General features: G+C 44.2%; 1 protein-coding gene across 1 annotated transcript; it reads left to right on the forward strand.

The window, feature by feature from the left end:
• Positions 1–426: 426 nt before the first annotated feature.
• LOC104535863 (ankyrin repeat and BTB/POZ domain-containing protein BTBD11-like) lies at positions 427–12201 on the forward strand (the record flags this gene model as incomplete). Its single annotated transcript, XM_010192039.1, is given in 8 exon segments — positions 427–592; positions 3936–4025; positions 7200–7301; positions 8406–8499; positions 8599–8734; positions 10375–10485; positions 10487–10590; positions 12023–12201. Coding segments are annotated over 8 exon segments (982 nt in total), but the record flags the coding sequence as incomplete, so codon positions are not given.
• Between the last annotated feature and the right edge of the window lie 3168 nt (positions 12202–15369).

Genomic DNA, 15369 nt, shown 5'->3' on the forward strand with positions numbered 1-15369 from the left:
CTAACGTTCTGTGATTCTGTGATTATACATCCACTTGATGTAAGTTCAAAGCTTATTGAAGCTACTGAGACTTTTTCAAAGATCGCTGAGACCATATAACGTCCCCATGCAGAGAGACAGCTTGCGCTGAGGATGTGTGGTACATTGCTTAAACAGGGAAACAAAATCAAGTGAAAGATGTACTTTTTTGCCCAATTTTTTTATAAAATATATAACTTGTCCCATGAAAGATAGACCAAGGGCAATCTCCATTAGCTTGCATTAGCATTTTCCATTCAGCACATCCCTTGAACATACAGGTCACAGGAAAATGAATGTGTGCATGACCTACATCCTTCAAAGATAGGGCAAAGTATTATTTTTGTAGGGACAGCGAGGTCTGTCCTCTGGTTGCCCTCTGAGCGAGTTTATTTTTCACATCCACAGAATCGACGACTGTTTTTGTGCATCTCGGAAACTGGATGCAGTTGCCACTGAAGCGAAGTTCAAGCAGGACCTGGGTTTCCGGATGCTCAACTGTGGCCGAACAGATCTGGTTAAACAAGCCATATCCTTGCTGGGGCCGGATGGAATTAACAGCATGAGTGAACAGGTAACAAGATAGAAATGTAAAGAAGAAACTGTGAAATGTGAGAGTTTTGTCTGCTTATCAAAGAACATGAGCCCCAGCTTTCAGCTAAACATGGACAGGACCTTAGTGCTATTTCTGCATTACTTTGCATTGATTTAAAGCACCTCCAGGTGAACATCTAAGATAGGTTTGGTCTTTTTGAGTTGTATTGATTTGTTGGTTCTGAGGTAACTCAGCATGAGGGTGAATGCATCTTCTGAAATCTGAACTGCAAACTGAGTCAAGTAAAGCCAGGAGGACATCCCAAGAGAGCTTAGCATTGATCTGAATACATAAAACTGCTTTAATGCCATGAACAGTGGTGTAAGGCAGGGCTGTGTGAGGTGAACGTCCTTCCACTGAACAGTGCTCTGGTATCTGCAACACATTTCACATGCACCACCAAAGCCCCAGCAGGAAATGATTAATTGCTGGCACTCTTTAATTGAGTTCAGCTCAGTTTGAACTGACTTTCCAAGTGTGAAAGTATCTCTGCAGTATTACCACTCCATTAGTCATTGTGGCCAACATCCACCAACTGAGAAGCCTAGATTTCCCTGAAGTTACATCTTCACAAGGCAGGTGGTTGTGTCTGGGGATAAACCTGCCTCTGCAGCTGCCTACTGGCAGCAGTCTGTTGGACTTCAACGCTCACCAGGGTTGTTTCACCTTCCCAGAGGGAAATGATGGCCACAGACACTGCCATTTCCTTTTGTACCGGAGTTCCCTGAATTTTCTGGTGCCCCTGATGAAAGTGTCACTGCATCTTCCTAGAGCTGTGGCGTCCCCTTTGGCAGGACACGACGCAGGCGGTTGCAGCCCCTGAGGTGGTCACTTGGGACAGGAGCTGGGTTGTTGGTAGGTTTAGATCTTTTGAGTTGAAAGCTGCTTCAGGAACCCGAGTTATTTTGCTCTTCAGTAGCTCCAGTCTCAGTCAATATTGTGGATTCGTTTGAGAAGAGCTTTAGAAAAGGGCAGTACTCCTTGGAAAAAAATAGTATCAGAGAGCTGATTGCAAGGTTCATATATTGTACTTTTAAAATGTATTATTATTTTAAGTTAGTCTGAACACGGAAGCTTTTCACAGCACATTTCCTCTGTCCTCTAGGCTGAAACCTGGGAGCGCTCTGGCTTGATTCATCAAAGTACCTAACCACATGCTTAACTCCGAACACATGCTTACAGCCTATTTGACTGAAAGTTAAGCCCGTGCTTAAACGCTTTGCTGAATCAGAAATCCCACATCTTGTAGGATCCTACATCCTTGCATTACAGACCCCAAAGCAATACAAGGCTGAAAGAAAGTAATTTTTATTTTGCCAGAAACCAAATGCCCTTTGCGTTGATGGTACACGTTGTTACCACATTCCTGTGCATGTGTCCAACACTAATGATGGGTTTATTAAAAATCCATTCCTCCCATGTGCAAAGAGCTAAGCGATGCTGCAGAGCAAGCCTGGGGGGCTAGCAGAAGTTAAAGCAGCAGGGACAGCTGTGCAAGGGGAGGGGATGTAAGAAACCTAATTCATTCTTTAAAGCCCTGATGCTGCAGCGTGACATTCTGGTGGGCCCCCTGTAGTCAGTGGTTAAGTCCTTCTTCAGCTTCAGCAGGGCCAAAATATCCCGTGTGATCTCCCTTTGCTCCAAGTGTTGCTGTAGGGTTCTTTGCTGTGGCTGCCCAGGTGCTGTGTCTCGCAGCGGGGAGTCCCAGCATGGAGTTTTCAAATTCTTCAGGTCTGATTACACCCCTTGTGCTAAACACTTGGCTTAATTATCAAATGATGCCACTTACACAAATTGAAATAATAGTTGAAGGAATGTGTATGTAATTTTACGCTGCCATCCTGTTTCCCTGTTTCAAGGCGCAAACACAATTTTTTGTAATTCTCGTGGTCCTGTCTGTTCCTGCGGTGTTTATTGACTGCCAAAGGAAGTGTTTTGCCACTGACTGTAGCTGAAGTAGTTTCCAATTCTCTTTGGAAGTAACTTCAAGTCACCCAAGAAGTCCCCTTGCCTGGGGTGAACCTGTTTATTCTTACTAATGGCATGAGGCCCCAAATGCCTATTTCCTTTCTCTGTGTCTCCAGCAGTACGCTGCGGATTTGATTCTGTGAAATGCTCAAGGTGCTTCAAGCGGGCTTTAAGTACCTTGCGGGGACAAACCTTTAGTTAGGTTTTCTCTACAAGGGCAGCCCTTCAATACCTAAGCACCTGCTGCCTTTATCCCTGCTTGCAAACAGGAAAAATGAGGTAGCTCAGCAACAACAGTGGTGCTGGGCCCTTTCTAGGAAGAATGGTGTCGTGGCTCTGTGTCCAGCCACGTCCAGTTCCAGTGTCTCTGAAAATAATTTAATTCATGGCAGCATTCAGGTTAAACAGCAAATGTGCTATCATCTGACAGCAGATTTACCAGGTGGCTTGAGATAGGCTAAAACGTGCTTCACAGGTAGCTGCGTGCTGTGGTAGATTTACAGCGAAACAACTGGTGGCTGTTGATCAACATCCCCTACTGTATTTAATAAGCAGCTTTTTCTGTTATAGTTTGCAGTAGATCTAAAGATTTTTTAATGGTTTCATTTGGACTCATTAGCACAGCCCCAGTAATACTTACCAAGGGAAATGATCAGCCACAGCAGGTATTTCAGGTTCATACAAATTGCATTGTAGTGGTTCTGTAGTGAAGGGTCACTTAATCTACTTTTCCTCCAAGCAAGGCCACGTTTTCCTAGAGCCAGCAACTTGCAACAGTGCTGCCTGACATTTGCTAGGGAGTGCCATACAAAACCTTTACATTTCCAGCCTTTTATGGTATCCATGTTGAAAAAGCTGAGCTCAAATCTGACCTATCTTAAGAGGAGTTTGGGATGTTTTTAAAGGCTCTTTCAGTAATTAAGAAGTTAGATTTTATGAAACTGTTATCATATAAAACTGGATAGAATTATTGTCTTTTTAAAATACTGATGGAAATACAATTGCTTTGATAAAAACACTTTTCTGCTGGGGCCCCAAAGACAAAGATGCTTGGTTTAGTATATGAAGATGGAGGAGAGACTGACAAACCTGGTTTCACTCACCATGTTGAGGATGCCGAGGATAACATGAAAAAAAAGCAGTCAACCCAAGTGACAACAAAAAAGGAGATTTTAGAAAAACCGTTGGCTTTTGCTAGTCTGAGGGGCATGTCTGTAACAGAGGTAATGGCTTTTGTTAAATACATACTGTTAGTCTTGATGATATATACTTAAATAATTGTTAAAAAAAATCAAAGAGAGTTCTGTGTTAAATTTGTCAATTCCTTTGTTTTTTAACTCCAAAAAATGACTAGGGCATGACTCCACTGATGTATGCTTGTGTCAGGGGTGATGAGGCTATGGTGCAGATGCTGCTAGATGCTGGAGCAGATCTGAATGCTGAGGTGAGGACTTTTTGTTGGCTGTATCTTTGTTCTGTTATTTGTTTGCATCTCGAACTATCCCCTGAAACTGTAGCAGAGGAAAAAATGCCAAGAATTAAAAAGAATATAAATTTGTCCTATCCTGGATGGCACCACTTGAAATGAATAGGGAAATCAAACTGCATTAGGTTAACGTTGGGATTCACTGCGCAGAAAGGGTCAAGTCATCGGACTTACCCACAGGTAACATTGATTTGGTGGTGTTTGCACACTGCAAATGAATACAGGCATTAGCTGTGATGATACTGGAAGGACTCCCTGACTCTCAGCTGATTTAAAATGAAGAAGGTAAAAGAAATACCTGTCTGATAACCTGCCAAAGCTCAGGCATTTCCATGCGCTGAGATGTTCCTGCTAAGCATCCCCAGCACAAAAGTGCAATGTAGGTTCCACTGTTTTGTTTCACAAAGTGCCTTGGGCTAAAAACTGTTGGAAGAGGAGCTTGAAGCTTCCAGAATATAAACATCTCTTTGATGAATGCACATCACAACCCTATGCAATCTGTCCACCAAGCAGATTGTGGTCTGACTCTATGCAATGCAGGTATGTACATTTTTAAGGAGCCATTTGAAAATCTCTGAAATAATTATTTGTTAATGATTCCAGTTTCAATTTGTTGCGGTCATGAGTAAATTAAGCTGTCTGCTTCACTTATCTGTGTTCCATCTGTTCTGTTTGAACTTGAGAGAGCTGATAAATTGTAGTCACTGCTTTCAGCCAGACGTTTTGCACTTTTAAAAAAATCTAATTTAAAAGTAGAAATTGATGTCATCCGTAAGTGACTGATAGTTGTTACTATCTGATTGCTGTTCGGTGGCTTATGTGAAATCAGTTGATGATTTCAGTTCCACACTCCCCTCTTCCCTCCCCACATTCGAGCAAACCACCCTCAAGAGCTGGCATAATCGAATACTCGAACCCTTGTTAGCACTCCCAATAGACAGACCAAAGACTGAATGGGCATGGAGACTGATCTCTCCTTTTACCTTGCCTGAAGCTTAGAGGGGAGATGGCATTATTTGGTTCCTAGGAGAAGTTTTCATTAGGAGCAGTCCTCGCCATTGCTCCAGTAATCTTCCAGGCTTGAACCATATGCAAATTTAAACAGTTTTGACTTCCTGAAACTGCTGACATCTCAGAGAACAGCTCCAGTGAGGAATATGAACCTCCCTGGTTCATTTCTGTAGAGTGTTTGCTCTGAAATCAAATGAAAACACTTTGGGACAAGAACTGTGAATAATTACGGTGTGCAATTATAAGATGATTTGTGCACAACCACAACCAACTGTGCAAATTGGGCAATTACGGCAAAAAAAAGACAAATCAACCATGAACAAAAATAAATACTCTGTCAGGTGCTTGCATCATTTTTTTCACTTTGCAAATCAGTTATATATTTATATATAACAGTATCTATCAGTTATATATATTGCTTCCAAAAGTAGCCTCAAATGCTGGCTGCCTCCCTTTTTGATTGCTCATCTTTAGTGAAAATGGACTCATTTCCAGATGTGCTGAGAAGCTGCAATTCACTCTGGAGTCAGTGGGACCTGTAGCTTCTCAGCAAATCTCAACTGAGGCCTTCAAAGCCCTGACAGCTGCAGGACTCTTCCAAACACCACATCAACTGGAAAGAACTTTTAACCATAAGATAAAGGAGCAAAGGAGTTAAAATTACTTCATTTTCTTTGCTGCATGCCGTGGGCTGCCCTGAGCAGCGGTGGGAATCCATGCTGGAGGAGGAGCTGGATGAGTTCACCCTGCCCATCCTCACCCTCCGCTGCTCTTGCTCCCCAGCCTAAACCCTAAGGCTCAGCTGCTCAATCCTCTTCCTTCTGAGCACACCCAGGCCCAAATAAGCCCCTGTGCCTGTGCTCAGATGCCGGCACACTTTGCCTGTTGGCACTTTGAGCTCTTTTTGGTTTTTTGGCAAATCTGGTGCAGATCCACTCCCCTGGCAAGCTGTGGGATCTGCATGGGCCCTTCAGATTTCGCCTTCATCTCTGTCCTTGGGACTGAGGGCCTGGTACTGTGCTTCTTGCAAAACGCTGCATGTGGTGTGTGGAAATGCGAGCTGCTAATACAACTGAGCATTTAATAACTGGCCCTGCTCCCCTACATGGATAAAAGTACTTCAGACAAGGTGGCTAAAACATAGTGGGCTGATGAGACAGAGAGGTGGTGCATCTTTTGCCCTTAGTTTAGTCTTCCTCTGAAGATCAATAATAAGATTTTGAATTTTAGTGTCACACTCCATCTGAGTGTGCCGTCTCCGATTGCAAATGTTCATTAGATTTTACCATCTCTGTGCACTTCATCAATATTAATACCCCCATCTCTGAGGCAGGGAAACTGAAGCAAAGAGTTGTTATTCATCTTTCCCAACGTCTACATTAGAGGCACCAGGCACTAAAGCGTAGAAAATTGAAGGAGCAATGTGAAAAATACCATTTTGTTTTCTAAGGGTATAGTTAACATCTCTTTTGACTGTCGCCACCCTGCTCTTTTAACTTAACTCAGACGGGAGAAGACAGGAAAAAGGAGCTTTCTTGAAATATCTCTAACATGTCACCCTGCCCCATCACTTCCCAGCTGTCTTTTTCCCTCCGCTGTGAGAGGAGGAGCCTAGAAGCACTTCTATGAACTCTAGGGTAGGGCTTGTGATGTGTCTTTCTCGATGGCCATGACAACAGTAATATTGATTTATGTGGAAAGAATTTCTTTGGGTCTGAAGCAATCCCAAGACCCACGGCTGTTAGTCTGGAGAAGTCAGTGGGAGCGGTCCTTAGCTGTAAGCCTCCTGATCTGTCCCTGCCTCCCCAGTGTGTGCTGCTGTAACCAGCTGTGGATAGTTTTGACCTTGTGCACAAGTATCTGGTGGCCAGTGGTTTAGACGGAGCTACAGTAGTTGGTAAAAAGACTTCATTTGGTATGAACTCTATTCAAGCTGTCAAATCAGCATGAACAGTTTTAATATTGAGAAAATTTTTGCAGGAAAAAAATTAGGCCAATCATTTTATAAGGCATCTTTCCCAGGTTTTCTATTTCACTTACTCCCTCACATGCCTGGCTTTCAGGCAGGTTGAATTTTATTACGTATAGCTCTTTAAAAAAATAACTTTAATTTGTTTGTAGGTTGTCAGTACTGCTCATAAATACCCATCCGTCCACCCTGAGACCCGCCATTGGACAGCTCTGACATTTGCTGTGTTGCATGGACATATTCCTGTAGTTCAGGTATTATTGTATTTCCCTACCTGCATCTCATTCTTTTGTTTCTCCTCTTCAGTTCTGATTACATCCATCTCAAACCAGTATCCTCTTCTCATACTCATATTGGTTACTTCTGCTTCTTCTAGAGTGTACTGATATATAATAGACCTATTATATAGCAAATACGGTGTTCAAACCTTAACCAATATGAGGTTTAAATAGGACAATTTTAAAGCAAAGTTGCACCAAAGAAAGTCTGACAACTCCTTGTGCTCCTTCCTGACCACTTGTTTTATATGTTTGTTTATTCATTCATTACACTTTCTTACACTAGAATATTCTAGCAAACGCAAAACCGCTGCCTTGGTGGGGGAGAGGCGGACAACAGCCCCTGTGAGGGAGAAGCACTCGCTCTCCTTACCCCATCGAGGTGGCGCCTGGGATATGCTGGTTCTGTGCTTTGGCATCTCAAAAGTTGAGAAGGTTTATTCTTCGAAACAGCTGTGTCTATGGCACACTGAATGAAAAGCCAAAACTATGAAGGCCTTAAGACAGAATTGGCCAAGAGGGGACAGGAGCACAGGCTCCATCCTGCTCTCCTTGGCCACTTTTGTTTTCAGCGTTCTTCTTATTTATGTGGAAGTGTCCCCGATGGAGATCACAGCTTTTGGACTCATTGCTGCAATTGGTTCTTAAGAACTGCCTTTCTTTTGGCCATGTCTTGATATAAGATGGAGGCAATTGAAGTCTGGTCCATTTTAGGATGGTGCTGGGCTTCTAGAAGACCATGAAGGAAGGATGTTTGTTGGGCTGATTTTCAGTACTTCCATCTTCAGCACATTACTTCCTAGCACTGACCTTTCCCCATTTCCCATTCAGAAACACTGGGTTACACTTTTTTGGCTCTGAAGTTGGACACTAATGCTCCTGGTGTCTGGCAGCATAAAATGAGCGAAAAAAGGAGTCAGTTTGCCTCTGTGAAGCAATGGGCAGAATTTGCATGTCACTTGTCTCCATCGTATCTGATTTGCAGATAGCAAGAAACATTAGACTCTCATTCGTCACTGTTCATGAGCTCTGAAGGCTGTGACACCTCCAGTTGCTCTAAATGGTGAATTTTCTTTCTAGCTGTTGCTGGATGCTGGAGCAAAGGTAGAAGGTTCCTTGGAGCATGGAGAGGAAAATTACTCTGAAACTCCTTTACAGTTGGCAGCAGCTGCTGGTAAGAGCTTTCTCCTCCCACTGTGATAAATTCTTTGGTTGGGATCTGTGGGTTTAGTGAGCAAATGCTGAATTTTAAAAGAAATATCTTGACTTGCAGGAAATTTTGAACTGGTCAGTTTGCTGTTGGAGCGAGGAGCTGACCCCATGATAGGAACAATGTACAGGAACGGCATTTCCATGACTCCACAAGGTGACATGAACTCTTTCAGTCAGGCTGCTGCACATGGACACAGGTAGAGTGGGAACAAGTCTAGTGGCATCCTTCAAGTGCTTATTTTTTGCCTGGGCATCCAGTTTGAGCAGATGGGTGAAAGTTCTGCATGAACAATTGAACAAGAGACCAACTGAGCATAGATGTAAGGCATTTTGCTAGCATGTGGATTTAACCAGTTGGTGGTACAAGCTGCTTTTTGATACCTGATTTAAAAAAAAAGGAAAGAGACTCTTTATGGTGTGTTGCAATGCGATGTTTGTTAAATGGTAGCTGATGTGATGGCAGAAAGGAATGCCAAAGACATTCCTTCTGAATTTCTTGTTGACATATTCCTCAGGTTTGGGGTGGATTGTGTCTGTACTGCTGCAGTCTTAATTGTTATTGAACAGAGTTTCTGCATCTGTGTTTACTGTAAAGTCCCGTGTGCCTTAATGTTGTACGTATGCTGCTAATTCTAAAACAAAAAAAAAGAAGTAGTAATGAAATGAGCACCTGGCATGCATGATCTTGCAACGCTCAGGAGTTGACTGCAGTGTAATGAATTAGTATTATGATCTTCACGTTCCTACTTTTCTGATTGTAGCCATCCAGAGGAACATAGATACAGGTTAGAGACAGTACCTACCGTCTGTTTGCTTAGAGATGAGCTGCCAGTCTAACAACACGCTAACGGCACATCAGGGCAGGTTTGCACAGCGCTGCCCGTCTGGAGCCTGCGAGGGATCCCTGGGACAGAGAGGACAGTTTGGTTACTGGAGTCTCACATTCACTGCTGTGAGTGGGAACCATGTGGCTGAGGAGCACCTGTGTCTCTCCTCAGCTTGGCTGCTGGCTGTGCCTGTCACAGGCCCTGGTTCTTATGTTCCTACCTGTACAGCACACACATACTCCCTCCTCCTTCCCTCTCTGCCCCAGATTTGTGTGGGATACCCTGACACACTATGCCGGGGTCTGAGCAGGTGCAGGGAGGACATCAGAGTACAAGGGAGGTGGAATGGGAGCCAACCTGGTTTCTCTTCTCACAGCTGCAGAAACCCAGAGCGTCTTTGTTGAGATTGATGAGGTTACGCTGGTACGAACCTGATATCACCAAGTCTCTGAGACTGGACTTTGCTATTTGATGGCCCAGCCAGATCAGTGGCTTTGCAGAGTAGTCCCAGATGTGCTCGAACCTGCCCTGACTGGCCTCGTTGAATGTTTAGCTGCTCCAGCTTTCCCAGACTGCTTTGAGTGTTAATTGAGTGGCAGTGCTTTTGGTAGCTCCAGGCGCAGTTCCCTTTTCAAGTGACCTCCATGGGGAAAGTCCTGAGAGCTTGTCCAGAGGCACCTTGGCCTTCCCTGATTGTGGGGAAAAGATTTGAGTCACATTCAGCTCATGGGTCTCTGTTCCCACGAGATGTCACCATTCGTGTGACATCTGTACAGTTCCTGTCACCACAACAGTGTCTCGCCGATGTGTCCCAGGCAGTGCAGGTGGGCTAGCAGGAGCGGTGACTGCCTCAGGTCTGCTCTCAGCTGGTTCTGCCTTTAATTGGAGTAATTTTATGGATAGGTGTCCTAACTAGCCATGTTGCAGCAAGTATCTCAGGCACACCGAAAGCCTAGCCACTCATTCTGCTCTCCCACCCTCTCTTTCCACTGTCATGCTGTGATTGTCAGGAATGTCTTTCGTAAGCTGCTTGCTCAGCCGGAGAAGGAGAAGAGCGATATTCTGTCGCTGGAGGAGATCCTGGCTGAGGGGACGGACTTGCCTGACTCAGCGGCAGGGCCGAGCCAGCCGCAACAGCAAGGCCAAGCTGAAAGCCCTGAAGGAGGCCATGTACCACAGTGCTGAGCATGGCTACGTGGATGTGACCATTGACATACGGAGCGTAGGTCAGTCCTGGCACTCTCTCCTTTCCCTTTAGGGAGGGACCGCTGCTAGAAATGCATCTCTCTTGATGGGCTGTTGCTTAAACTGACCACAGTTGCATCTTCTTCAGCTCCTGTGGATGCAGAAGATGATGGGGGATCTGTCAGGTTCCCAGCCCATTTTGACTCCACAGCGTACCAGCCACTGGCACTTTGCTGCAGGACAGAGTGGTTTCCACCAGCAGCTATCTCCACTGCTGCATGACAGAGTGTTAGCTAAGGCTCTGTGCCAGCGTTCAGTTGCCGTGGGCCACCTCCAACAGCTCCTCATTTGCACTCTGCGGTACAACAGTCCACCATTAAAACATTTATTTACTGAGGTCTGTGAGCCTCCTGAGGGCAGGAGCAGGGAACTGGCTTCTTGGAGTGCCAAATCTGCCAGTGCGTGGCTTGAACATCATATCAGCGGGCTGGGAAGTCACTTCTTCACATGGGGAGAGTGGTTGGGTAGTGCAGAGAGGAATGGGTCTGGGCTGTGTGTTTACGCTCTCCATTGATCTGCATTTAGAGAGAGAGAGACCGAGGTGCTTGGTGTGGCTCTGCCTGGTGCGGTGCTCCAGCCCTGGGGACACATGGCATGGGTTGGAGTGTGCAGTGGTATGAGTGGTGGCTCATCGGGTGGGATGAGCAGGCAAAGATGTACGAGAGGGGAGTGATGGGGCTGCTCTGCAGGCTCTGGACATTTGCTGAAATGGAAGGAAAAGCTTTTGTAGCCAAACGCCAGGCTTGCAGTTCCTCCCACTCCGTTCTGCAAGAGCAGAAACTAGGTCACATCCAGCCTAATGCCTGCAGAGGTACATTAGCTCCATGTGCTTTCTCGCTCAGTGCGGTTCCCTTTAAGTTCCTGGAGAGTGCTTCTGCCACGACAAACTACTTGAAAAGCCTGACTGCTTAATTCACCCAGTGCTGTTTAGGGAAAATAGTAATGATCAGGAGAGGACATGGAGTACTGCTTAAAGAAGGTTTTAATCTGAAGACCACCGGTTTGAATCCAGGTGGGTAGTGACCAAAATCCTTTTTTTTTATTACCATTTAATGGCTCTCCAGGGCACATTCAAACAAATGAGCTAGTGTAAATCTAGTTTCCAAACGGCTTTTGCGTCACAGAGCACCACGGCAATTACCACAAATTGGCAGTCTCAGCAGAGAAGCTGAAGGCTAGATGAGCAGAGAGACCACAGTCTTCTCTTAGCACCTGGAGGAGAGCCTCTGGGCATTAGGTCTGGGATGTCCAGGTAACTACCAGCCTTCTCAACTCGGGATAAATAGGAATTTGATTTTTAGGGTTGCTTGGCAGTTTTTGCTTAAAATCTTAAGACTAACGTAACTAAAAGTAAAACAGCAGAAGGGCATATCCTTCTCCAAAGCTGGGAATGAGCTCTGTCTCTGTCTATAGGTGTTCCCTGGACACTGCACACGTGGTTGGAGTCGTTGCGCACGTCCTTCCAGCAGCACCGACGACCCCTCATCCAGTGCTTGCTAAAGGAGTTCAAGTCCATTCAGGAAGAAGAGTACACGGAGGAGCTCATCACACAAGGGTTGCCTCTGATGTTTGAGATACTGAAAGCCAGCAAGGTAGGATAAATTACACATTCTGAAGGAATCAGCGTCATACCCAGCCCGTAAGACACAAAGCTTGCAATATTTTTTTTGCACAGCTGTTTCAAAGCTTTTTTAGACTGTATAGAATTATTATTATTTGTATTAGATATCTCAGGGTTTTTTTCACTGTGGAAGCATGAGTTAAAAACACACAAGATCCTCACATCTCCTGCTAGAACAGCTTAATCCTGATGCTAACAATAATATGGAGAGACAACAGAAGCTGATGCATAGTGGTAAAATTAAAGTCAAAAGTGTCACTGCAGTACAGCAGGAGATGTTGATAACCAAATTGACCCAAAGAGTAACTGTCCAGCTTGTTTTACAGGATCATACAACAAAGCTAATACTCATGTTTATTTTGGATTTCTTTAACCTCTCACATGACTTTCTCTTCCCTTCATGTGGGATTTGGACTCTTAAATTTGTGGGGAGACTGGTTTCTACAAGCACACAACAGGATAATTTTTTTAATTGTCTTGTGTGGTTGTTTATACTTGCCTCCCCAGATTTGTTCTTTCAGCAGACATTTTCTCAGCCAGACAAATCAGACTAACAAAGCCTTTTGAGGGGAGGTAAATTACTGTTGGGTGTGCAAGTATAATAGCAAAGCGGATGACGATGGGGCAAGCAAGGAGAGGAAAATGTCTTGCCTAGTGAAAGCTGGATACTTCCTTTTATAACTTGTTGTAAGCAACAGCCCCTTCTCTGCTGGTCCCAAGGAATGCCCAGTCAACTTTCCTGTTACCAGAAAATCATCTTAGTGATGAAAAGCTTCAAAAGTATTTGATTATTATTCTTTTACTCATGCCCCACAATACATGTTGCTATGGTCTTCTAATTGTTTAACATTTCTCACCCAACTCTACGTGTTGGAGCAAATAATTTTTGGCACCTGCAGCAATAACCTGAATAATATAAAAAGGGAAGAGGTTATGGTGCTTAATACTAAAAGGTTCCAGGCTTAGTACAGCTAGGGAAAGCCTACATGGATTTATTTCTTGTATCCTGCTTCAAGACAAGGCTTGGACTACAGTCCCAAGCAAATCCTGAATCCATTTGTTCCAGCTATTGTTCCAATTTTTGCTCCCATGAGCCTTCCATTTGGGATTAGTTTGTATTGGATGGGTATTTATGGAGAATATTTGAGATAGCTTTTAGGAAATCATTCCAAATTGTAGTATTTGTAGTATCCGTGTCCTGAACTTGCTTGAGTTAATGTATGTTCATCCAGAAACTGCTAGCAAGGTGCTGTTTGGTTTGAAAGCTGATATTAAACTAATTGTGTTTCCTAAATGGAGATTAGGTTTAGGCCTTGTAATCTAGGATGAGGGATGGCTTTAATTGCTCTTCTCCTGGGTGGCTGAAGCCAGAGCCAAGGAACATCATTAGAATAAGTTACTTACATGGGAACATGGAAGACTGGGTCTTCCCAAGTCTCTCGTAGGAGACACAGAAACAAATAATGCTGCTACCTTATGCTTTGGCTGGAAAACCCTACATGACAAAGAAGTAGTCTGTGCTGATCTTTATTCCTGCCTCTGGGCCTAGGGGAGCTGCCTGTCTTCACTCTTCATAAGCATGCATAGTCACAAACACGCACACATACACTGCTTCATATTCTTAGAAAAATAATGAATCATTGTGAGACTGTAAGGGTTTACAAATTGTCTGCAAATGGCATGAATTATTGCGGCGGTCTTGTCCAAATGGCCTCTCACAAGGCTCTCGCAGACAGAAATGAGGACAGACTCTATGCAACCCTTTGGAAGGAATCAAAATAAATTCATTTGTATGAGAGGGAGCCAATAAAAGTTCTCCCTGGTCACTCTGTAGAAGGCAGCCGAGGAAAGCTGAGATTAAAGGATCTTCTGTTCCCCTTCTCTGGAAGGGCTGAGAGCAGAGACTGGTCTTTATATATACCCCCAGAATGGAAATCTCCTTTAAGAGGTGCAGAAGGGCTGTAACTGTGGTTAACATCCCTCTCTTTCAACAGCAAATTGTCTGTAAAGCCCTGCATTTTGTAGAGCTGTGGGGAGAGGAGTTTGATTTGCCCACATGGATATCCATGACTCTGTGGACTGGGAACTTCGAGGGAGATTACGACTCTTGCTAAACATCACAGTCTGGCCCAGTACATTTCCTTAATGAGTTTTTCAGGGTGAAAAGTATAAAATAGGCAACTAGGAAGCACAGAGCCACTTAGCATTTCTTGTCTGATGTAAAACAAGATGTCCCATTTGCTATATATTGTGATGCTCAGTATATTTTAATTGCATGGCAACTTGCACCTAATAGAGATGGCATTTTGCATTCCTATAAATAGTTCCAACTATCCCATAATCTCAGAACAATTTACAGATATTAATGAGTTGAGACGGGGAAGAAGATCTTAGGCTCCCTTTGCAAACAGAGAAACTGAGGTAATTAAACAGGCAGATTTTCAGCGCCTTGTAGAGCGACAGTCTCAACCTCAGAAGCTGTGGCAACCTGGGTAAGCCAGACAGAAATTTGTAATTTGAATATTTTGGCCAGAGAGACTCTCCAAAAATAGCATAGAAACATAGGACAGGTCTTGGAGCAGGAAGCCTGCCTTCTGCCCCACCTTCCACTTTGCACTGTCGGACAAAATGTTCTTGCAGATTCCCAGGCTGTGCAAAAAGGCCAGATACTAAAAAAGTGGAAAGATCAAAGAAAAAAATAACCAATACCTACAAGAACACCATCAGATATATAGAATCCCTCTCGTCTTACAGATGTTTTTTAAAATGTCTGTTCCTAGAGGATCCAGGTGTGAGGGTTTATGTGGGAGCTCTGCCACCAGCCAGCACTGATGCTGGTGTCCTGTAGGGTGGCAGAGTGGCACTCTGCTCCGTCCTAGTGCTGGGACGCTGACAATAGAAATAAAACTAAAATTTGTGAAAGTCCTGATGCTGGAACACAGAACAGCAACAAAAATTGGCAAATCAGGCAGAACTGCTGAGCTGAAGTCCCTAGTTTTATTGCCTGTCTTCAAGCTGTGAAATAAGCAGGGAAGAACAGTGAATAGATTGCACGTTGGTTGTTCGCTGCTGCACTAAAGCCCTGGAGGAAGACTTCCAAAAGCACAAATGAAGGTTCGATACCCAGCTCCTGGTGGCT

The sequence above is a fragment of the Mesitornis unicolor genome, unplaced genomic scaffold (assembly GCF_000695765.1).
Source record: "Mesitornis unicolor isolate BGI_N332 unplaced genomic scaffold, ASM69576v1 scaffold35529, whole genome shotgun sequence".
Lineage (NCBI taxonomy): Eukaryota > Metazoa > Chordata > Aves > Mesitornithiformes > Mesitornithidae > Mesitornis > Mesitornis unicolor.